Source organism: Mauremys reevesii, linkage group 4 (assembly GCF_016161935.1).
Source record: "Mauremys reevesii isolate NIE-2019 linkage group 4, ASM1616193v1, whole genome shotgun sequence".
Taxonomy (NCBI): domain Eukaryota; kingdom Metazoa; phylum Chordata; order Testudines; family Geoemydidae; genus Mauremys; species Mauremys reevesii.
Window position 1 is genome coordinate 115,229,174 of NC_052626.1, and position 24,171 is coordinate 115,253,344.

At 48.2% G+C, this 24,171-nt stretch overlaps 1 protein-coding gene across 2 annotated transcripts in view; it reads right to left on the bottom strand.

The window, feature by feature from the left end:
* PTDSS2 (phosphatidylserine synthase 2) overlaps positions 1-10,934 on the bottom strand; it is a 72,578-nt gene extending 61,644 nt beyond the window's left edge. The window contains exon 1 of one of the 2 annotated variants that reach the window (XM_039535684.1): positions 10,544-10,934. In XM_039535684.1, the coding sequence (XP_039391618.1) occupies positions 10,544-10,743 (200 nt within the window). In that variant the 5' untranslated portion in view covers positions 10,744-10,934. Of the gene's footprint in view, positions 1-5,293; positions 5,416-10,543 lie in introns of those variants that run through there. The other variant, XM_039535685.1, reaches the window with a different exon arrangement.
* Between the last annotated feature and the right edge of the window lie 13,237 nt (positions 10,935-24,171).

The window sequence follows — 24,171 nt, forward strand, 5'->3', positions numbered from 1 at the left end:
GTGATCATCATGTAGCTTACCATTTCCCACAAAGCATTTTTTTTTAATCGAGTACAAAGAAAGTCATACTTAATAACCAAAATTCATGAGACAGTTAAGATTGTTTCTCTGATTTCAGTATTTAAGTATACTCTTTGATGGGATACTATTACCATATATACCGTTCATAAGCCGAATATTTTTGGTAAAAAAGTGACACATCAAAGAGTGGGGGTCAACTTATAAACGGGCCTACACCAAAATTTGATGATTTTAAACTCTATGGAATCATTGAATACCTAATACATTGTCATTCTCTTTACCTGGAGCATCTGCAGGCATGGAGCCCATCAGCTTCCTGTGGCGTGCCACTTCCTGCAGCTCCAATTGGCTGGGAATGGCAAACTGCGGACACTGGGAGCTGAGGGGCTCCGGTGCCTGTGAACACTCCAGGTAAACAAAACATCCAGGCCACTAAACATTCAGGCCCACTAGCGGCTTACCCTAACGGGCCAGGAGTCAAAGTTTGCCCACCCCTGAAATATAGGGTAGGTTTATGAAAGGGTCATACAGTTTTTCTATTTTTACCTAACCATCTTGGGGGGTTGGCTTATACATGAATGGGCTAATGAACGAGTATATATGGTAAATGAAAAGTATCAATATCTCTATCAGTTGGCAGGAAGCTTTTTGATAAAATACTGTATTTATTTTACTAGTTTAATTATACAGATTTAAAATAGGTGTATTTGGACCTGATCAATGTGCCACTGATGTGTACATATGAAACTCAGGCCATTTAGCATGTTTATATTTTATGATTACCGATGGAGTGTACTGTAGATTACAAGTACAGTATAAGATTTACTATGTAGCTAACTACCCATTTTTTTGCTTTTAAGTGCTTGAGTTTTGTAAATGATATGGAGGTCCACTGTCCATAGACTTTAAAAATGTATGTTTGCTATTTATGCAACTTCCAAGCTGGTTTTAAAAACGTCTTGCGTGTAGTTTTCAAATAAATGAAATGGAGGTCATAAGATTATTAGCTTGGCCTGCACCATTTGCTCCTTTAATTTTAACAATTCCACAAATAGCTTTGCTGTGAGAAGGAACTGGCAAAAAAATGTATTGTCTGTCCACATTGCATCAACCCAGTGTATTCATAAGGATTACGGAAAGAACTTGTTGACAAGGTTGCATTATGTAGAAGTAATGCAGTCATCCCAGTCTCTCTGCCTTTGCTTAATGAAAAAGTTAGTTGATGACAGAGGTTGTAAAATATTCTCCATCAGCTTTTCCTTATGACAGTTTCGTGACTTAATCACATCTTGCTTTCAAATGGCAGCAATTCCTTTAAATGTTTAATATTTCTGCCCCTGAAAACTGATGAGCCAATGAAAAATGTACCTAACCTATCTGTATTTACAGATCACTTACTACTGTGGTATACAAGTGCTGTTCATGAATTTTTGTAAAAAGTGAGATTGCCTGGGAATACTCAAAAAATAACTTCTGTGATGTAATAAGATTTCATTGGGCTGATTTGGGGGAGGAGGGCATCAAACAGTAAATGCTTCAAAAAGCCATTTCTAAATCTTATTTCTATAGAGGTTGTAGCTACATTTATTCAAAGTTAGAACTTGTTCTAATTAACCAAAAAACATGTCTTCAAGTTTTAAGGGTTGTCTTACTATTGGTCATTTTTGGGAGTTTCAAGGGAGAGTAAAACCTGCTTTATAAAGGAACTGTTACAGCACTGACGAAAGAGACACTACTAGGTCTCCTTTCCTGAAGAATTAGGACTTGAACCCTTGTTCTGCAGAGAACCACAAGCTTTATATTACCGGAGGTAAAGGAAACTCTCAGGCACCAAGCCTTCAACCACGTATGCTTAACTTTGACTTCAGTGGGACTACTCGCATGCTTAAAGTTAAGCATGTGCATAAGTGTTAGGCCTGGTCTATATTGGGGGGGGGGGGGGGGAAATCGATCTAAGATATGCAACTTCAGCTATGAGAATAGCGTAGCTGAAGTCGACGCATCTTAGATCGACTTAGACTTACTTTGCGTCCTCTGGGCGCAGGATCGACAGCCGCCGCTCCCCCGTCGACTCCGCTTCCACCTCTCACCCTGATGGAGTTCCAGTCAACGGGGAGCGCATTCGGGGATCAATGTATTGTGTCTAGACGAGACGCGATACATCGATCCCCAACAGATTGATCACTACCCGCCGATTCGGCGGGTAGCGTAGACATACCCTTAGGCTCCAATCCTACAGTGTTAAATGTCCTTGTGTCATTGGAAGCTATGTACTTTCTTTGCTTTAACCAACCACAGAGGGCAACATGCTCACAGAAACAGGGCCTAATCCTCCTCTTAATGGAGCCAGTGGCAAGACTCCTAGTCAAATCCAAGGGAGTGGAATTGGGCCCCTAAAATTATTAAAATATCAGTAACTTTGCTTAGTTACAAGCCATTTTCTTCATGTACAGCCAGCACACAACCTTTCAAGGAGATTTTACTCTATGGAAAGTTTATAGTAGAAGCAAACTTTTGAGCTAGAGGGAGACACAGTCATGCTTTTAACAGCTAACTCAAAGAGTTGACAGATTTGCATCAGGCTTTGCATAAACATTGTCTTCAAAGTATGGCTGGTGGTTTAAGCTAACCCAGTTTCCCAATCCATAGTTACCAAGGGATGAAATACAGGTTTTAGAGTGAAGGCTGATTACAGACTTAAATAAGGAAAAGCTATTGCCACTCCATTATAAAACAGATTTCAGTAAAACTACATGCAGTAAAGGCATGAAGTTTTTTTTTCTGCTGCTCTGTTTCTATTCTTTTTAGGAACATTCAACACAGAACTGTATCCCTTCCTGATTCACATGCCACCCCCCACTTCTCTCCCATATTTGATGCTCTTTTATTACTTTCTTTCTCATCTACCTAAACTCCAGAAGAATAACTCAGAACAACCACCTTGGGGCAAGTACTTTTTTGAGAGAGAGAGAGAGAGCGAGCACAGCAGTGTCTGACAGGCTTAAGTAGGTTCAGCACCCTGCTGCGCTTTCTAGGCTGCAGCAGATACAATACCTGCCCCAAAGAGCATAAAAATCTAAGTTAGAGCTTCAAAACGCAGAGCGTTAAAGCTACAAAAAAACCCAGTGCAATCAAGAAGTACCTGCTTTTGGGCCAGTAACAAATGTTGAGTGCATTTGTAAAGGTACATAACATCCTTATTAAATTTCTGTACATACTTGTGATGCTTGATAAGGATATAAACACCCATTTTTCTTGCCATAACATTCCCCCCGACCCCCATTTCAGTGATGTTCAGTGGTATTTCCATGGCAGCACCAAGGTTGCAAAATTAATTTTTCTGCTGGTGGGAAAGGTAAACACAGATTCAGACCTTTTCTATACTATGGAGTTCCAGTGATTTACAAGAATTAGTTTTAAAACTGAGCTAGCTAAAAGTCAAACTCCTAATGCAGATGCATTTTAAACAAGGCTTAACCTTATTTAGGGTTTTTGCATCACAGGTTCATGAAAGTTTAAACAATTTTAAATCAATTTAGTTAAACTAGTGTTATTTTTAGTATAGATAAGATTAAAGGGGATACAAATAAAAAAGCCTGAAAGAAACACTTCAATTAAATTATTAAAAAAAACAAATAAAACCCTCAACTAATGAGAAGGAGAGAGCATGCCAGTGGGCAAAAGTTAGGTTAGTCTTCTAGCAGTATGAAACTGATTTATTTCCCGCCCCCTCCCCACTCCCAAGTGCTTTCTTCTGACCTCTGGATTCCAAAGCAATTTACAAAACAAGTCAGATGACAATGTTTCAGGGAATTGAAGCAGGAGGGCTGAAAGAATCCTTTGAGTGCCAATACCTCAGACACAGGGTTCCTGACACACTAGTCCATAGGACAGACACAGCTCCCCTGTCCCCCAGCCTCTTCACCCCAAGAGCCCTGCAAAACCCCTAATGCCTCCCAATCACCTCCTCCCTCCTGCTCGAGTATTTGCACTAAAGAATTGCAGATATCAGTTTTAATGCTATTTAATACTATCCCCAGGACACATACTCAAGTGCAGGGGTGGTCAAACGTTCTGGCCTGAGGGAAATATCTGGGAATAGAAATTGTATGGTGGGCCATGAACACTCACAAAATGGGGCTGGGACAGGGCCGTCCGGGGGGGGGGGGGGGGTGGCAAGTGGGACAATTTGCCCCAGGCCCTGCAGGGGCTCCCACGAGAATATAGTATTCTATAGTATTCCAACTTTTTTTTATGGAAGGGGCCCCTGAAATTGCTTTGCCCCAGGTCCCCTGAATCCTCTGGGCGGCCCTGGGTTGGGGTGTGGGAGGGGGTGAGGGCTCTGGTTGCAGATGCGGGCTCCGGGGTGGGGCCAGAAATGAGTTCAGGGTGTGGGAGGGAGCTCCAGGTGAGAGCAAGGGGTTGGGATGCAGGAAGAGGTGCAGGCTCCGGCTGGGGGTGCAGGCTCGGGGGGTGGGGGGGCGCTAGGGATGAGAGGTTTGGAGTACAGGAGGGTGCTCCAGGCTGGGATCAAGGAGTTTAGAGGGAAGGAGGGGGATCAGGGCTGGGCAGGGGGGTTGGGGCATGGGAAGAGGTTCAGGGATGCAGGTTCTGGGCAGCGCTTCCGGAAGCAGCGGTATCTCCCTTCTCCAGCTCCTACGCAAAGGCACAGCCGCAGGCACTGCCCCTGCAGCTCCAACTGAAAGCTCTGTTAGAAATATCAAAATAGAGGACCTGCGCCATTTAGACTAGAATTTCTGCAGTTCTATTTTCTTTGTCAAGTCCCTAACTTGTCTTCCTCTAAAACAGCCCTAAAAAATTTCTAGAGAAACTGTACTAGCACAACAAAATATCAGTTCTAGCCCTCATCCCTCAGTCTCTTCATTATCCACCAGAATTCTGTTCCTGAATCTTGTGTGGGGACTCCATGTTTCATATACACCATCACTGAAAATGAGATACTTGAGGACTTTTTAACATAAGAGAGGAAGGCATAACAGGAACCAATGTCTGGAGGTTATAACCAGGCAAATTCAAATTAAAAATAAAAAAGTACTTTTTCTTTTTTTAAAAGAGGGTGATTAACCATTGTTACAAACTACCAAGGGAAGCAATTGAGTCTCCATTTTTTGGAGCCTTCAAACAGAGAACGTCTTTCCGGAAGATGTGCTTTAGTCAAAGAAGTTATTGGGCTCAATACAGGGGTAACTGAAATTCTATATAACACAGGCCACAAGAGGTCAGACTAGATGATCCAATGGCCCCTACTGACCTTAAAAGTCTATGAATATCAGCTATGCTGGGTCGATGTGACACACTTGAAATCCCTGCACCCAATCCTCTCTGGCTGCTGGAAGGGAGAAGGGACATTTATTCTTTGTTCCCAAGAGTCCCACAGCTACCATGAGAATGGGGATTCGCAGCACTCATCCCCAGCCTACTGTAATGAGATGCCTCTCCGCTACACTATTCCTCTCTCAGGCCTGGTCTACACTAAGAAGGGAGGGGTCGAACTAGGGTACGCAAATTCAGCTACGTGAATAGCGTAGCTGAATTCGAAGTACCCTAGTTCGAACTACTCAGCCGTCCAGACGCCGCGGGATCGAAGTCCGCGGCTCCAAGGTCGACTCCGCCACCGCCGTTTGCAGTGGTTGAGTTCCAGAGTCGACCGGAGCGCGCGGGGAGTTCGAACTATCGCGTCTAGATTAGATGCGATAGTTCGAACTCCGAGAAGTCGAACTCTCCGCGTTGACCCGCGCGGTAAGTGTAGACCTACCCTCAGTTTTCCTGCTGCTCAAGGAGTAAGTTTTTAGCTGCTGTTCACCCTGTTTTCATATACTTCCAAGCAAATGCACTCATAGTTATCCCAGGCTGCAGCAGAATGAAGCAACCCAATGAAGACTAAGAAAAATGAAAATGGACCACTATTCTGCAACTTGCAGAAACTGAGCTGCAGCTGTGGCATTGGAGCTGTCCGCCTGTAAACTTACAAAGACAGCACTGCATCAGTTATTATTTGTATAGTGGCATCAGTTATTATTTGTATAGTGGTAGCTCCATGCGAGTCAGCCCCATTGTGCTAGGCATTATACAAACATAACAAAAGCCAGTCCCTGCCACAAAGAAGGCTTTCTTCACAACCATAAAAGCAAGAAACTTCCAATCAAAGTTTAGAATCTGTGGAAGATGATGGACGTACTTGCCCAGGGTGAGCAGGAAGCTGTCCTGGCTAAGTGGATCCTTCCAACCGTGCTCTAAAACCAACAACATGTTTTGCAATCAACACAAGGGGTAAACATTTAATGTATTTTCAGGGCAAATGCAAAAGCTGAAGAGAAGGCTATACTGTGTTAAGCTGGCTCAACTGTAAGGTTGTCCATAAGGTTTCTTCTCCCCCTATCCCTCTTCCCCTTGTATTTGACATATTACAGAATTTGACATATTACAAATCTCATAATACAGATTTAACATTTTGCAGTTTTAGTAACCCTCAGTTAGGACACTGAGCACCAGTTTCATTTTCTCATGCCAAAAAAAGCCAATTTGCAAAGTTTAACTATATGAACATCTGGGTCTGTTTTAAAGCTCTGCAAAAGGTGTTATAGCTAAAGCTAAATGTTAAAGTTTCAAAAGAACCACATTTATGACAGTGAAGCTACTTATGCAAAATAAGTTGTATTACTTCTAGGAAGAGTTCCTTTTATTGTGTCTACAAATCTATTAATTACTTTCCATTTCTCACACTGGATAGGCCGCACCAGTAACTTACTTCAGACATTAGTGGATTTCAAGAGCAGCAGCTCTGGGTCCTATGTAATTCACACAGCCACAAATACAAAAGACCATAATCTCATTTAAGTAGTCAGTGAGGCAAATCCGACATCCTGCTGGGTGAGAACTAGATTGCCATATCCCTCAATATTCATTGAAACCTCTATGGACACTTTCTTTGGAAATTTTGGCTATCAGTGCTTAAATATCACGACGATAGGCACTATAGAAAAAAACAAAGATATTATTGCTTATTATGCTAAGTCTACACACTGAAAAGGTACACTGCAGTTGTAGTGTTTGCCCTCACTGTTCTTCTAGTGACGACCAAGCAACGCATGGGACATACATTAAAGAAGCTTTCTCGTAAGACAGCCATAGAGAAAATGGCATATTTTGTCAACCTAACTCTGCTTAGAGTGGCAGGTATGAAAATAACAGCATTATTTATTATGGTATTTTTGCTTAACCTAGTATATTCAGATACCAGCTCTAATCACAGCACCCAATACAGACTTTAATGACAAATTCACTTAAAGCCTTCATGTAGAGGGATGACCCATGAAAATGGCAGAACACGCAGCTATTTCCACAAAATATAACCACAAAATTCAGAACAGTATTAAAATTTAAACAATTTGGCAAACAAATGACATTTAAAAACACAATAAACAAATGACAGTTTTACCCATTTTCCATTTACAAGGTGGCACTATCTGCAGACCTCAGAGAGACCCGGTAATAGAGCCTGGATGTGGCAAGTTCCCAAAGTGTTCTCTCCCAGATAGTTCCTGCACCCTGAAGATAATGTTCTTTCCTAACTAGATATACTTTTGGTACAGCAGGCTCCAAATAATTTTCTACCAACTATCCTGGGATCTAGCAACATCTGGATATTTCTTGCTAACTGTGATTTAAACTAGCAGAAATGTATCACAGGAGCCATCGAGATCAACACATTCTCCTCTTTCATTACTGCCAAAACCAGCGGATCCAGAGCCAGGAGCGTCACTAATGCAACACTCAAGCCAAATCAGATCTTCCTCTGTTCATGTTTTTCCCCTCCTACTGAGCCTCTTCTTTCTAGTGTCAGCTGAGCATGTTCTCTGTTCTGTCTGTAGATCAAGCCAATGAATGCATTTCTTTTTAAAACAAAATTTTAAAGATACCTAGTAATTTGATTTCCTTTTCCAGAAAACGATGGCATGCAGCTCAAAAAAGTCCCCAGAGAAACATAATGGGAACTTATACACATAGAAAGCCAAATTTCTCAATCAACTCTAGAATGGAAGATGATGTTGAAATATTTCCCTTTGAGGTTTTCCAGGTATGCCTGAATCTGTCTCAGGTGACAAATTCAACAAAAATGGAAATGAAGCTCAATTTAATCATTAGCACTAAGACAGACTATTGACACATTTCAGATGAAAAAAAATCATGTTTACCACATCTTGTGGAACTGACATGCAGTAAATCCAAATGAAGCAAGTTCCACCCGTCAAGTGGACTAAGTAAAATTGGTTTTACTTTTCTGGACCAATAAAGAGGTATTACATTACGTAAGACAAGTTATGTGAGGGGGAATCCCTTTACCCTCAAATACATAGAGCTCTTCTGATAACTGTGTACACGGTGAAGAGAAAACAACACATGGAGATGGAGTATGAAATTCCACTTTCCCAGAAAGCAGTGTGTGAGGCAATTCATTTACAGAGTAACTTGGTGAAGGAGTGGAAGAGATGTCTTGGTGAAGAGTGAGGCTGCCACTCACGAGATGATTTGGAGGACGCATTAGACAATTCTGTTACATAGTAAGTTCTACTACAGGAGAACAAGATGTACTCGATTAGTGCAGCAAAACGTTTTGTGATTTAATTGTGTTAGTTAACTGGATTTTGGCAGGGTCAGAATGGCACAAAAGTCCAAGAGTCAACATTAGAATACTGTGGGTATTTATCTATAGGAAGAGGGATTATCACTCACCAGAAGAAAACTAAAGGGAACAGAAAGAAATTATGTAAATTAGAAATGTTAAAGAACTAGAGAGAGTTGTCTTGTTTGTCTTTCCTCTTCCCCCTGAAAGTACTGGACAGAATGTATTCACTACTGCTCCATCCCAAGGACTGGTCTAAACACGTCTGCACCACTTTAAATAAATCAATTAAAGCAATTTAGTAGAATTATCCACACAGAGACTTGCACCAGTCTAATAAAAATGGTTACAGTTTATTTAGCTAGATCAACATTAGCCATTTTTATTCCAAAATGAGTGTCTACAGACTTGGACTGCAATAACTAAATCTGTTAATTCACACCGAAATAAAGTCTGCATGTAACTCATCCTTAAGTGATCCAAGCAACATGGCTTACGCATCCAATTCTTGGAAGACTTTAACAGCCAAATATTTCTCAATGCCAGAAAAGTTTCCTTTGTTCAGTTTTATGCAATTACTCCTAGTTATACCCCTCTGGTGCCATTCTCTCATTCCCTAGTATTACTAGTCTCCCAATTTGATATTTGGTAAGACAAAATACAGCAAAAAGATTCTGGTTGCAGAGACCACACCCCACTCTATTGTGTCACAATTCTGGACCTTTTCTGTAAGGCAGTGGTTTTCAACCTGTGGTCTGCAGACCCCTGGGGGTCCACATACTATGTCTAAAGGGTACACAAAAGGTGGTTGTTCCCATAGAACAGTGGTTTTCAACCTGTGGTCCACAGACTATGTTTAAGATTTCAAAAATGGGTCCGCACCACCATCTGAAATTTTTTAGGGGTCCACAAATGAAAAAAGGTTGAAAACCACTGCTGTAAGGGATTACAGACCTGATGGCCTATTTGTTTGACAACAACAGGAAAGAGCTGTGCAGGAGCTACACAAGTTATATTTAATGGTAAGTGTGACTGTGAGGTTAAAAGACTGAGGCTATGTCTACACTAGAGAGACTCTCCCATCAACATAATTAATCCACCCCCAACAAGGGGCATTCTCCTACTGACATAGTGCTGTGCACACAACCACTTATGCTGGCATAATTTATGTCACTCAGGGGGTGGAATATTCACATCCCTGGGTGACAAATTTTGCAGACATAAGTGGCAGTGTAGACCTAGCCTGACATTCATCAAGGTGTGTTAGAGAAGAGCTGATTAGATCTATAGGCTTGGGAGCTAAGTGTATCATTCACCAGAAAATGAAGAGGATAAGAGCAGTAGCTGGAGAAGGTATTGGCCGGAAAACAGAGGGTATTGGCATCACTCACTGTCTTTGGGGTTGTGTCACATACCCCCCGTTCTCCACACACCCCAACCATATACCCCCCATGCCTTCTAGAAGTAGGTGTATATTAGTGTAACCAACCAACCAGGTGCAGAACAGCTTGAACGAAGACGGGGTGTTAATGGGGGCATGTACATAGGATGTTAGTCAGTAACTAGAGAAAGGGTGAGGGGTAGGGGCCCCGGCCACTCCCTGTGGGAAGAGCTGGAGGTGGCACCGGGACCCAGGGCTAATGCTGCTGGCCAGCACTGGGGTGAAAGGCTCCCTGGCTGTCCTGCAGGGAGGAAGGGGAGTTGGGCGCTGGGGTCAGAGTGCACAGGGGATCCGTGAGTCCCGGGGCAGGGCCTTTATCAGCCGCCGGGGCTGGCCGGGGGGAGGCAGCGCAAGGTCAATGAGACCCCGGGGACTGGCTCGGTGCCCGGGTGGGGGGCGGGCCAGGCTCGGTGCCCTGGGGCGGGGGGGTCTCTCACCAGAAGAAGGTGTTGGTACCGTCGTCGTACACCTCGGACTCGGTGCTGCGGCGGAGCCCGGGGGCGGCGCTGTCGGGGGCCGCGGGCGGCGAGTCTCCGCGGGAGCCCGGGGGCGCCTCCATCACCCCGCCGTCGGGCTGCTCCTCCAGGGCGGCCTTGCTCAGCGCCCCGCCGTGGCTCCTCCTCTCCCCGCGCCGCATGGCGTCCCCCGGCCGGCGGGGCTCAGGCGGCTCCGCGCTCGCCCCCGCTCGGCTCGGCCGGCCCCATCGGCCCGCACCACCTCACAAGGGGCGCCCCCTCGCGACCCTGCGCACGTAGGTCACCACCCGCCGCTACGTGCGTTTTGCGTCAGCCCCTCCTCCCGCGAAGCGATTGTTCTCACTGCGCGTGCGCAGTCCAGGAGGGTTGGGGCCTGGGTCGCCAAGTGGGGCCCGTGCGCCTCCGTTCTCTGTCCTGGGTGGAGGCCACAACAGGGTCGCCTGCGCACGCGGCTCTGACTGGACCCTCTCCTGATTGGGTGTTTGGTTGGGGGCGGGGCGCATTTTTCTGGGGCGTGGCTCTGGTTGGCGCGGGCCCGCTGCAGCTGCGCCCCCGAGGCAGAGGGAGGGTGCACTATACCAAGGCCTGGCAGGGGATGCTCCGCTCCGCTCCGCTCCGCTCCATGGCTGGCTGCCATCTGGCTCCCCCCCAGGCCTCTCCATTGTAAACCCCATTAGTCCCCCTGGACCTGCCTGGGTCACCTGTGCAGGGTGGCTCTGGCCCGTCCTGACCCAGCCCTGGTCTGTGGACCATATGCACCGCCTGGGCCCACGGCCTGAGACTGATTCAGGCAGGAGATGTAAAAAACTGGGGGAATTCCTCCTCCCTTCCCAAGTCATTGATTCTGATGCCAGTGATTTGCAATGACAAAAGGGAGGGGGCACCAAATCAGTGCTGAGGAGGCAGCGGTTCAGGACAGGAGGAGGAGAAAAGCATATCTAATTGAAATGCAGGAGGAATTTACTCAAGATTTTAATTTGGCCAGGCCACTGTAGTTAATATCCCTGTGTTGTCAAACAGGTCATAGCTCTTTGGGGAATACAAGTTTAGCTTGTAAAATCGCAGAAGATCTCAAGCTGCAGGCCAGTGTATCTGTTGTGAGGGATGAAATGATGCATGTATTTCAGACAGAAGAGTCTACTCTGAAGCATTAATGAGGGCTATTGTGTATTCTGGTTTGTAAAAACAACAAAAAGCAGCTGTGATGGTATTTTGCACAGTTACCAGCGGTTTTAATTTGCACGTGAGACAGCCTAATCAGTACTAGGCCAACACAGTTGCTTTAGTGACACCATTTTGGGCATACACCAGGGGTCTCAAACATGCGGCCCGCGGAGCTCTTCCCTGCGGCCCGCGGAGCTCCCCAGGGCCGCCCAGAGGGGGGGGCAAAAGGGGCAATTTGCCCCGAGCCCCGGGCTCCGCAGGGGCCCCAAGAGAAAAGCGGAGGCTCCCGCCTCCGCCCCTCTCCTGGAGCCTCAGCGCATCAAGCGCCGAGTCTCCGCCGGGGCCTCTGAGCCCCGCCCCGCTCAGAGCCGCGTGGGGAGGGGGCGGGGCTGGGAGCTCCAACGGGGCCTGAGCTGCCGGGGCCGGGCCGGGGCCTGGGTGGGAAGCGGGACCCGCCGGGGCCGGGGCCGGGCCGGGCCGGGCCGTGGGGAAGGGAAGCGAGACCGCCGGGCCGGGCCGTGGGGGAAGGGAAGCGGGATCCGCCGGGCCGGGCCGGGGTGGGGAGGAAGGGACCCGCCGGGCCGGGCCGGGCCGGGGAAGGGAAGCGAGACCCGCCAGGGCTGGGCCGATCCGGGGTGGGGAGGGAAGCGGGACCCGCCGGGCCGGGCCGGGGAAGGGAAGCGAGACCGCCGGGCCGGGGTGGGGAGGGAAGCGAGACCCGCCGGGCCGGGTGGGAAGCGGGACCGGCCGGGTGGGGAAAAGAGGGACCCGCCGCCGCCGAGCGCAGCCGGGTCGGCGGCAGGGGGCCCCTTCTGTTCCGGGACCCGCCGCCTAAGTGCCCCAAAGACCCGCGGCGGGGACCCCTCCCCCGCCGCAGGTCTTCGGGGCACTTTTGCGGCGGGTCCCGGAACGGAAGGGGCCCCCCGCCACCGAAGACCCCGGGCCCCCGGAATCCTCTGGGCGGCCCTGGAGCTTCCCCAGTTACTTCCTGTCACCGCCAAACTCCCCTCCCCCCCTCCCCGAGTTATTTTCTGTTACTAAGCTCCCCGCGCGCTGCTCCCCAATGTTTGGGGCCGGGTCTCTCCCCTGGCCCCACCTGCCACCCCCACGCACCTCCCCCCAGTGTCTCCCGGCCCCCACTTGCTGCCCCCTCACCGCCCGGGAGCCTGCCCGGGAGCTCACGCTGACTCCACTCCTCTGCTATGCCAGCTTCCGGCATCACCTGCTGCCGCAGGGTCCTAGAGCCCCCCTTCACTAGGGTCAGGGCACGCTGCCCTTCCCCTGCCCTTCTGCCCTAGTCCTGAGACAGAGACAGGGCAGGGGCGGGGCCTCATGGAAGGATTGGGGGTGGGGCCAGGGGAAGCAAGGGGGCGTGTCAGTGATGCGGCCCTCGGGCCAATGCATTAGTCCTCATGCGGCCCTCGGGGTCATTTGAGTTTGAGACCCCTGAGCTAAATCAATATACTCCAAGTGAGGATTAAGCCCTCTGTGTTTATATCAAGAGGCAGGGCCTATTCCCACTTCCATTAAAATCAACAGAAATGGTCATTGGCCTCAGTGAGCAGAATCAGGCCCTTAATGAGAACATTAACAAAAGAAAGGAAAAGACTCCTGCTTCTCTGAAACAGAACTGCTCCTGTTGCACTATCATTGGAGCACACTAGATGGCGATGTAAGACAGTCCCTTATATTGGGGCTAACACTTTTTATTGTTAGGGTCTAAATTTGTGGCCAGGTTCCTCATTCACGCTTTTCTAATTGGATTTTCGCTAACTGCTAAGGAACACTAAGAATAACATGCCCAAGAAATTTTAGACTCACAGCAGTAGTTTGACATCATTAAGTGAAGTTGCTTCTGTTCCATCCACTTTGTGCCACTCAGACAGAGGCAGTATCTTGCCCTGTCTGGCTGGCTGACAATTCTTCCCATGTAAGAGAGCTCTCAGCTGGCATAAAGTGGTGTAGCTGGCTTCTGTACCAACTGCTCCAATGCGCACACACACATGGGCAAAGGATGTGGAGGAGGCCATGCCTGCACTACACCAGTTCCCATGGGGTGTAAGCTGCTAGACAGACCTTAGCCAGTTGGTGTGAACTACAGTAGCCCCTACATGTCTCTAACTTATTACTTCTGGGGGGATTCTATGCCATTGTGCATGCACAGAATTTATTTTCCTCACAGAAAAATGATTTTCTGATGGAGAAGCAAAGGGAATCCACAAAAGCAGTCATGCGACTCTCCCCAGAAGTATGTTTTGGGTGCCCAGGGCAGCCAGCAGAGAGGTAAATCACTGTGGAGCATGGGTGGGACTGGGGAAGACATGGCTGGTGGCTCCTACCCTGCACCGGGCTCAGCTGCTAGTCCCGGCTGGGCTGGGGAGGACAAGATTTCCTCTTCCCATGCATGGCCTCTGCGGCCAGGTCTGACACCCTACCCCCCACCGCAGATTTCTCCCCCTGGCTGTCATTCATTCATTCATTCATTCATTCATGCCCGTCACCCCAACCGGGGTATGGGCCGCCAACCACAGATCTCCATAGTCTTCTATCCTGGGCCATTCGCTCTAGCTGGTTCCAGGTATAGCCCATTTTTTTGCTATCAACCTGAAGGTCGCGTCACCAGGTATTTCTTGGGCGGCCTCTTTTCCGCTTGCCTTGGGGGTTCCACTGCAGTGCCTGTCTGCTGATGTTGGTTGGCTGCTTGCGTAGTGTATGTCCTATCCAGCCCCACCTTCTCCTTCTAATTTCTTCCTCTGCTGGGAGTTGATGGGTCCTCTCCAAGAGGTGGATGTTACTGATGGTGTCTGGCCAGCGGATCTGGAGAATCCTTCTGAGGCAGCTATTAATGAAGGTCTGGATCTTCCTGGTGGTTGTTTTGGTTGTCCTCCAGGTTTCAGCTCCATACAGTAAGACTGATTTCACGTTGGAGTTGAACAGTCGAATCTTTATTGCCAAAGACAGCTCTCTGGAGCTCCAGATGTTCTTGAGCTGTAAGAAGGCTGCTCTTGCCTTACCAATCCTTACTTTGATGTCTGCGTCTGTGCCACCCTGCTGGTCGATGATGCTACCTAGGTAGGTGAAGGACTGCACTTCTTCCAGGGGGCTGTCATGCCGGCTGGCGATACCCAGGTACTCTTGTGGATCCGCTTGTGAGGAAAGATGCTGCCTCCTATGACCAGGTTGTTAAGTGCACACAGATCCACAAATCTCTCTCCATTCTCACTCATCTCTCCCAGAGCATGGGTCCCCATGACTTGTTCGTATCCTGTGTTATCAGGTCCAATTTTGGCATTAAAGTCTCCCATAAGGATGGTAATGTCTTTGTCTGGGAGAGTCTCTAATATTTTCTGGAGTCTGTTGTAAAAGTGGTCTTTGTCCTCCTCTTCACTGTCATTGGTTGGAGCGTAGCACTGAACAACATTCATCTTTATCCTCTTCATTTTAGTTCTGAAGGATGCTGTGATGATCCTGGGACCATGTGCCTCTGTAGTAGGCGATACCACGGAAGATTTTGTTACGGCTTAGCTCAGGCAATTCCGCTTTCTCAGCCTCCGGTTATTGTAGGACACAGCATGCTGGCTTTGACCTGCTGTAGCCGGCTGGGACTGCTGTGTGGTAAGTCCCTGGCTGTTGGCCAGGGAGGCAGCCCCGGAGGGCGGAGAGTGTCTATTGCATTATGTATGAGCTGATATGCTGCTGTTTGTATAAAATGAGCATGCTTTGTGTTTGTTTTAGGACTTCACCCCAGGCCGAGCTGCAGGGCGCTGGGTCCCCGTCTCAGTGACAGCAACGCTTGGGGTCCTCGTTGCAGATGTGTCACTTTACCTTCATTAAAGCCAATTACTCTCAGTGTGGAGTCGGTCTCGTTCTTGCAGAGTACCTCGGACCCTTTTGGGCAATAACAAATGGCGCAGCGAGCAGGGTACTCTGGAAGACGATGCCGCTTTGGCAGAAGGTAGGGGAGGTAGGGAAGCCGTTGCTGTCCCTACAGCGCATACCGGGGTGGCCCCAGACGGAACGCTGGGGGTCGGTAGCGCGGACCTTGGCAGGCTGGGCGGCTCCAGCCAACTGGCCGGGATTCCAGCAGGCAGCTGGGGTTACGTCTGAGCAGCTGCTTGAGAGCTTACAGCGGTTGCGGGCGAACCGGCAGTCTGGGACGGAGCGGCGGGCGATGGGGGAGCTAGGGTGGCTCCTCCTAACCACCCTTTGGGCCCAGGACGAGGAGGTGCTCCGCTGGCAGCGGGCCCTGGACGGGAAGGCGTTGGAGTGTACGGCACAGGCAGAGGCCCGTGCCGGTGCCCCGGGGGTCGTTCGGACATACAAGCGAGTGAGTTGTTTCGGCAGGGGCCTGGAGAAGGCAGTCTACGCTGACTGGTCCGAGTCTGGGACAGTGCCGGGAACACCGTTATACTTCTCCGGTATGAGCTGCATCAGCTGGGTGTCCTGACACAGGATGCGCAGGTTAAGGCAGCCGAGGGGAGGAAAAAGAACACAGTTAACTGAAGAAAGTTAAAGATAAGAGACTAGCCCCAGTCAAGGACATCACTTGCAGCTGAGACTTGGCGGACAACCAAAAGAAAGGAGGGGGGCTTGACTGTGCTCAAGCCGCTGGGATGGCTGTAAAACCCGGCCAGACACTACCGGAATGTGTTAGATTCCTTTTGTTATGGGTAGAGAAACACTACAAAAAAAAAGGGGAGGAGGGCAAGGTGGAGGGCTGGTTAACCTCTCCCTTGTCCACTGGCAGCCCCCATTGTGTCATTGGATTCTTTTGAAAGAAGCAAAACCATTACAGGGTGATGTGCTGCTTACCCCCGAAGAGACTGGAGCTGAACCACGACTGTGTTGGGAAAGAAGGGGCAGACCTAGAGAAAAACCCACGCCATCGAAATGACTGGAGCCTCAATCCAGGACTTCCTGACCAGGAAGGATATTGAGAACTGACCCTGGTGAAGAAACGAAGAATTGTACACAGGCAGGAAGAAATTTGGGACTCCTGCTGGAAAATGTGGTATTACTTGGATTTTGGGATTTATTCTACAGGCTGCGCCCTGTGTTTTGGATAAAAATTTTAGCATGTATTGCTCCCCCCCTAATTGGATTGTATATGATATTACCCCCCCCCATTACTAACCCCAGCATGTGGACCGGTTGGATTGGGGGGTGAGGGCTCTCATATACCGAACCCCTGCCAGGTTCATGGGGAGGATGATTGTGGATGTTGTAATTAAAGTTATATGCATGAGAATGTAGCCCCCACGGTGGGAAAGTACAGGTAATTGCTTGCAGTAGAGATTAGAAGGGTGGGGGCTGGTTAAGGAGTACACCCTCCTAGCTAAATTGATAGTGGGATAAGTTGATATTCATGAAAGGAACGCTTTAGCAAGAGGAAAAAAGGATCGGGCCCAAGCGGCCAGGCTACAGACAACAGCTTGGGAATTTCAAATATTCAGGGGGATACTTGGAATGGTGATTTAGTTGAAGAATGTATATAGTGCTATGTACTTGTAATTGTATTAGGCTTAAGAGCATATAAGTGGTGATGTTTTTCTGTAGTGTTAAAAAGTAAGAGTTAATAGTAAGAACTCTTAAGCTGTGAATAGCTTTGAATTTAGAAGTAAGCCAGGATGCAATTGTATTGTTGTAAATGATTTAATTGATGTAATTTTCCTTTTTTTTGCTTGATAGTAATAAGGGTATTTGTATATTGTATGTAATGATTGCTTGCCCAGTAGGGGTAGTTTTGTTTTTGTTTTTTAGATATTAAGAAAATTGGTGTTAGCTGCATAGCATTTAATGTACCATGTATTTATTTATAGAGGTTACATTTATGTTTTATGTTTTATGTTTGTTTGTGATATGTGTTTTGGCCAAAATTGTTGTGGTGTTGTTGAGATGTTTATGTGGTTTATGTTGTGTTTTCTGCTGTGAATCCCCCCCCCCCCTCAGTGTCAGTTTGATCACCTGACACATGAGGGATGGATTGGTAACAGAAATTTGTCACAGTTTGGTGAGCAATTATGGACGGGGGAGCTCTGCAGAATTTACACCATTTATCTGTTTTACCCTTGTTATATTTATGTTTGTTTTGTTTGATATTGTTGGTGTTATATGTTAAGAATTGCATGATTAAAGGTGAGCTTTAATAGATTTAGGAAATACTATTTGGTTTTGATGCACTATTTAGCTTTGGCTCTGTTTTGTTTAACCGGTTACTGTTGTTTTTTCTGCTCTGTTCATTTGGGTATTGGGGGTGTGAGCGGAACTGAACTTCTCGTTTGTAATTCCTCAGGGTGGAAGCCATGTGTGCGATGAAGCTCTGAGGTTGTCCTGAGATTTTACAGTCCCGCCCCCCCCTCCCCATAGCAGATAATGTAATGGAAGTAGGAAAAATCTGGCTTAGACTGTAATTTTCTCTGCTCTTTGTGTAATTTTTTGTTTTGTTTAAGCGCAAGCAGACAAATGGGAATGCTGGTGCTTGTATTGCTAGATTAGCTCAAGGTTATGCTGCTGTTGTGGTACCGGAGCGCTTGAGAAAGCGAGGGGAGGATTGTAGTAGGTGATACCACGGAAGATTTTGTTACGGCTTAGCTCAGGCAATTCCGCTTTCTCAGCCTCCGGTTATTGTAGGACACAGCATGCTGGCTTTGACCTGCTGTAGCCGGCTGGGACTACTGTGTGGTAAGTCCCTGGCTGTTGGCCAGGGAGGCAGCCCCGGAGGGCGGAGAGTGTCTATTGCATTATGTATGAGCTGATATGCTGCTGTTTGTATAAAATGAGCATGGTTTGTGTTTGTTTTAGGACTTCACCCCAGGCCGAGCTGCAGGGCGCTGGGTCCCCGTCTCAGTGACAGCAACGCTTGGGGTCCCCGTTGCAGATGTGTCACTTTACCTTCATTAAAGCCAATTACTCTCAGTGTGGAGTCGGTCTCGTTCTTGCAGAGTACCTCGGACCCTTTTGGGCAATAACAGCCTCCCAACCAATCAGTGCTCTCTGTGCCTGCTTGGACAACATGAAGCCTACTCCCTGTGTGTGGTGTGCGTCGCTCTCTTCATGTCCTGAATACAGCAACAGCTCTCCTGTCAACAGTCGTCTCTGTCCAGCTTGCGTCCATCTTGTCTCACTAATGCCTAGTAGGGTCAGGTTGTTGCTCCTCATCTCTGCTGCAACCTGCACCGTCTTTCCTGACTCGTACATGGTCCTCACATTCCATGTGTCGATGGTAATCCTCCTGGCTGCAAGAAGGGTGATCGGCTTAGTGGCTTCCTCGCGGCTTTCACCACCCAGCGTCATGCATCTTCGAGTTGAAGACCCTTCTTTTTCTAGGCTAAAAGTCTCTGTTAACTCTATTGTTGGCGTTTCTGTAGCAAGCTGATTTTTACAGGGTGGAGTTGCTAGCCCCACGCCCAACCCTCCTCCTTTACCCTGACTTGGGACAGGCAGATGGCCCCAAAGGACCTCTCTGGTCCCAGACAGTCCTTCAGTGAGAGTTCCAATGCCCGAGATGATGGGGCGTCCAGGATTGCCAGGTTTGTGGATCTTGGGTGGTAGATAGAATAACCCTGGTCGGGGCTCTAAGGGTACGTTGATTTGTTCTGGTGTTAGTGTAGGGAGTGTCCTGAGTAGATGGTGCAGTTTCTTAGTGTATTCCTCAGTGGGATCTGAGGGAAGTAGCCTGTAAAATTTGGTATTGGAGAGTTGTCTGGTGGCCTCCTTTTGGTAGTCAGACCTGTTCATGATGACAACAGCACCTCCTTTATCAGCCTCTTTGATTATAATGTCAGGATGGTTTCTGAGGCTGCACGTTCTTGCAGAACGCAATGCCATCCACAGCCTCAGAAACCATCCTCAGAATGGCAATATACAAAAACCTGTAGGAGAACACTTCAACCTCCCTGGCCACACAATAGCAGATCTTAAGGTGGCCATCCTCCAGCAAAAAAACTTTAGGACCAGACTTCTAAGAGAAACTGCTGAGCTTCAGTTCATTTGCAAATTTGACACCATCAGTTTAGGATTAAACAAAGACTCTGAATAGCTTGCCAACTACAGAACCAGTTTCTCCTCCCTTGGTTTTCACACCTCTACTGCTAGAACAGGGCCTCATCCTCCCTGATTGATCTAACCTCGTTATCTCTAGCTTGCTTCTTGCTTGCTTATATTTACCTGCCCCTGGAAATTTCCACTCTTGCATCCGACGAAGTGGGCATTCACCCACGAAAGCTCATGCTGCAAAACGTCTGTTAGTCTATAAGGTGCCACAGGATTCTTTGCTGCTTTTACAGAACCAGACTAACATGGCTACCTCTCTGATACTTATCCCAGTAAAGAAACAGTCACTGCAAATCATGTTAGGGATAATAGAATCCTAACAGTGTAACCACTGCACTTCACTCCCATGCAAGGCAGCAAACATTACTGTTGGCTTTCAGCCTCAAATTCTTCCCTCAAGGCATCCCTAATCCTTGTAGCCCTGTGCTGGGCCTCTCTAGTAGCCCTGCTCTCTGGCTGTGCAAATTCAGCCTCCAGGACTTGAACCTCGGTGGTCCATGCCTGACTGAATGTTTCACCCTTCCCTTCACAAATATTATGGAGGGTACAGCATGCGGATATAACCGCGGGGATGCTGCTTTCCCCCAAGTCTAGCTTCCCATACAGGGACCTCCAGCGGGCTTTTAAATGCCCAAAAGCACACTCCACAGTCATTCGGCACCGGCTCAGCCTGTAGTTGAACCAGTCCTTGCTCCTGTCAAGCTTCCCTGTATAGGGTTTCATGAGCCAAGGCAGTAACGGGTATGCGGGGTCTCCAAGGATCACAATGGGCATTTCAACGTCCCCTACTGTGATCTTCCTGTCTGGGAAATAAGTCCCTGCCTGCATCTTCCTGAACAGGCCACTGTTCTGAAAGATGCGTGCATCATGCACCTTTCCAGGCCAGCCTATGTAAATGTCAATGAAACACCCACGGTGATCCACAAGCGCCTGGAGAACCATAGAGAAATACCCCTTCCGATTAACGTACTCTGATGCTAGGTGGGGGGTGGGGGTGCCAGAATCGGAATATGCGTCCCATCTATCGCCCCTCCACAGTTAGGGAAACCCATTTGTGCAAAGCCATCCACAATGTCCTGCACGTTCCCCAGAATCACGGTCCTTCTTAGCAGGAAGCGATTAATTGCCCTGCAAACTTGCATCAATACGATTCCAACGGTCGACTTTCCCACTCCAAACTGGTTCCCAACCGACCGGTAGCTGTCTGGAGTTGCCAGCTTCCAGATTACAATAGCCACCCGCTTTTCCACCATCAGGGCAGCTCTCAATCTCGTGTCCTTGCGCCGCAGGGTGGGGGCGAGCTCAGCACACAGTCCCATGAAAGTGGCTTTTCTCATACGAAAGTTCTGCAGCCACTGCTCGTCATCCCAGACTTCCATGACGATGTGATCCCACCACTCAGTGCTTGTTTCCCGAGCCCAAAAGCGGCGTTCAACGGTGCTGAGCATTTCCGTGAATGCCACAAGTACTGTAGTATCACACGTGGCAGGCAACTCTATATCATCGTCGGACTCCTCACTGTCACTTTGGAGCTGAAGGAAGAGCTCAACTGCCAAACGTGTTGTGCTGGCGACACTCATCAGCACAGTCCTCAGCAGCTTGGCCTCCATTTACCACAGAAATCGCGATTCACAGACAGAGAGTAAAAAACAGAAAGAGACTCACAATGGCGCCAAACGTGGCTGGAAAAACTGTGAATGCTGGGATGCGAAGCGATGCACCACGGGGCGTTGGGACAGGAAGCGGAATGACTCGCACCCTTCCGTCCCCTTCCCACAATGCACAGCGCCAAAATGGGACGAGGTGCTCTGTGGGATAGCTGCCCACAATGCACCTCTCCATACAGCGCTGCAAATGCTGCAAGTGTGGCCACACTGCAGCGCTGGTAGCTGTCAGTGTGGCCACATACCAGCGCTGTCCCTACACAGCTGCACGACCAGCGCTGTAACTCCCAGCGCTGCAACTTGCAAGTGTAGCCAAGCCCTTAAATAAAAAATAACATACACCTCAGTCTAAGCTTCCTCCTGGGCTTGGCGGGTTCTGGGGCTATCCCAGCAATTCTCACCCTTTTGTTCTCTGCATCACAGAGATGGGTTTTGAACTCTTTTGGCTTGGAACTACTGTAATAGGCATTCACCTGGTCTGGCAGACAGGCTGAGTTAGCAGAATAGTTTTGCATCTCTGACATGGTGCTAACCACAAGAGCTATAACCCAAGGATCAGGTTGAACAGCTATCCAGTATAATATTTCCACCCCTATATATGTGAATGTGCATGTGTGAATGAGAATTATGTGAACTAGTAGGTGGCCAGAGTGAGATAAGTCTTCCAAAAACCACCATCCCCTGACTCCCTGGTCCCCTACAAGGCTTTCAGGCCCTCTCTGCCACCCAATCACCACCCTGTATTTCAGATGGCACACCTTGCACACAGTGCCATACACTCTAAATACTCAAAATATTTTTTCGGGAACGTGGGCAGAGCATTTCCAGGGAAATGCACTTAATATTAAGTCTGTACAGCTCGTGGTGACATCTCCTTCCATGGGGATGAGAAAGTGCTTTGTTGAAAACAAATGAAGAGATTTCCTTGTCCCTTTTTCCCCCTTCTAGGAAATCTCATACCTCCACCCTTCCACAATGTATTGGGTTTGTCAGCAGGAGTGGATGAAGGCGGGTCTGGGCCCTCTGCTGGGAGGGGGCCAATGGACTAATAAAGTTGGTTACAAGAATCATTGGGGGTAGGGGCAGCTGTTGGTAAAGAGAAGGGAGCAGGAGGCAGGATTGGCAGGAGAGTGAATCAGGAGTGCCAGAAGCATCTCAGCAAGTGTGGTAGCTTTGATTTGATGGCAGCCTTCTGGTTGGTTTTGATCCGAGTTCCATTTAAACTTAAACCGTAACTGCTTTTCACAGGCTAGAGGGGGAAAGTTTTGTGGGAGCCTCTGGTTAAAATATTGGCAGCATGTCACTGTTCACTTATGATTTAAAGTCACTGATAACTATTGCTTTAAAATGCCCCATATAGCATATCAAATAAAATCTGAAATAATACAGCAGGAAGCAGCCAGATTCTTAGCCTGGCCATGTGACGGTGATCAGAGCTTCAGTCAGAGACATGGAGGACAGCAGGAGATGTCCACAGCTTTGAAATTCTGTAATTTTTCACATTACACAAAAAGTCCATTAAAAAAACTACAAAGCCAGATTCTCAACTGGCATCAATCAGCAAAAGTCCACTGAGTTCAATGGGGACTACACTGACTTAAACCAGCGGAGGATTGGGCCCACCCAACACACTTTAAAAGAGCTGTGGAAGTCTACTGCTGTTCCCAGTGTCCCTAGCTGCAGCTCTGATTTTTCTGGCCGGACGCATGCCAATGGACTGCAGGCCTGGGATTTGCCCAGCTCCCCAGTCCTACTGATGGAGCGTCAGGACCATTTTTGACATGTTGTTTTATTGTTTCCTTCTTTTCCCCGACTCAGTGAACTTGTCTACAATCATTGGACAGGAATAAAAATCATTTCCTTTAAGCAGGGGACATTTGAAGCCAGTTCAAATCCTCCAATTACCGCTTATCCCTTTCCCTTCTTACCTCCAGGGCCTGGCCCACCATTCCTTCCCCTCCGTGGTTCCTGGAGAATGAGAGGAAGGTTTCTGAGGCTTTGCTGGAGCAGCTCAGACCGCCTACTGCTGGCTAGAGCAGTGGAATGGAGAAAGGGGCAGTGGGGGGCCCAGAGAGAATCAGGACCAAAGCTGGCCTTTGCAACCTACCTTCAGGGGAGGTCCCCAAAGCATCCCATTTGCAGGAAAGTCCCAAGTTTAACATGGCACCATAGGTCTGCTGCTGTCCAAGTCTGCTAATGAAGAAGGGAGGGGAAGAAAAAGCCAGGAGGACTGAGTCCCTCCAAGGATAATTGAGAGAGGAGGGAGGGTAAGCGAGAGTGTTTGGTGGAGTGGGGGGTGTGTGTGGCAAGAATGATTAAGAGGGTGGGGCCAGAAGATGGAATGATGGGTGGGAAGAAGTGGAGGTTAGGTAATAGGTAATAATTGGAGATATACCAATCTCCTAGAACTGGAAGGGACCTCAAAAGGTCATTGAGTCCAGCCCCCTGCCTTCACTAGCAGGACCAATTTTTGCCCTAGATCCCTAAGTGGCCTCCTCAAGGATTGACCTCACAACCCTCAGTTTAGCAGGCCAATGCTCAAACCACTGAGCTATCCCTCCCCTCTCTGAATGATGGCTGAGGAGGATGGAGAGTGAGTGAGGGGACAGGTTAGAGGAAAGACTGAATGAGGAATTGATGGTGTGAGAAAGGGAGAGAGGGATGGGACAGATGAGCAAGTGTGGGAAGGGAAAAGAGACTGGAGGAGGA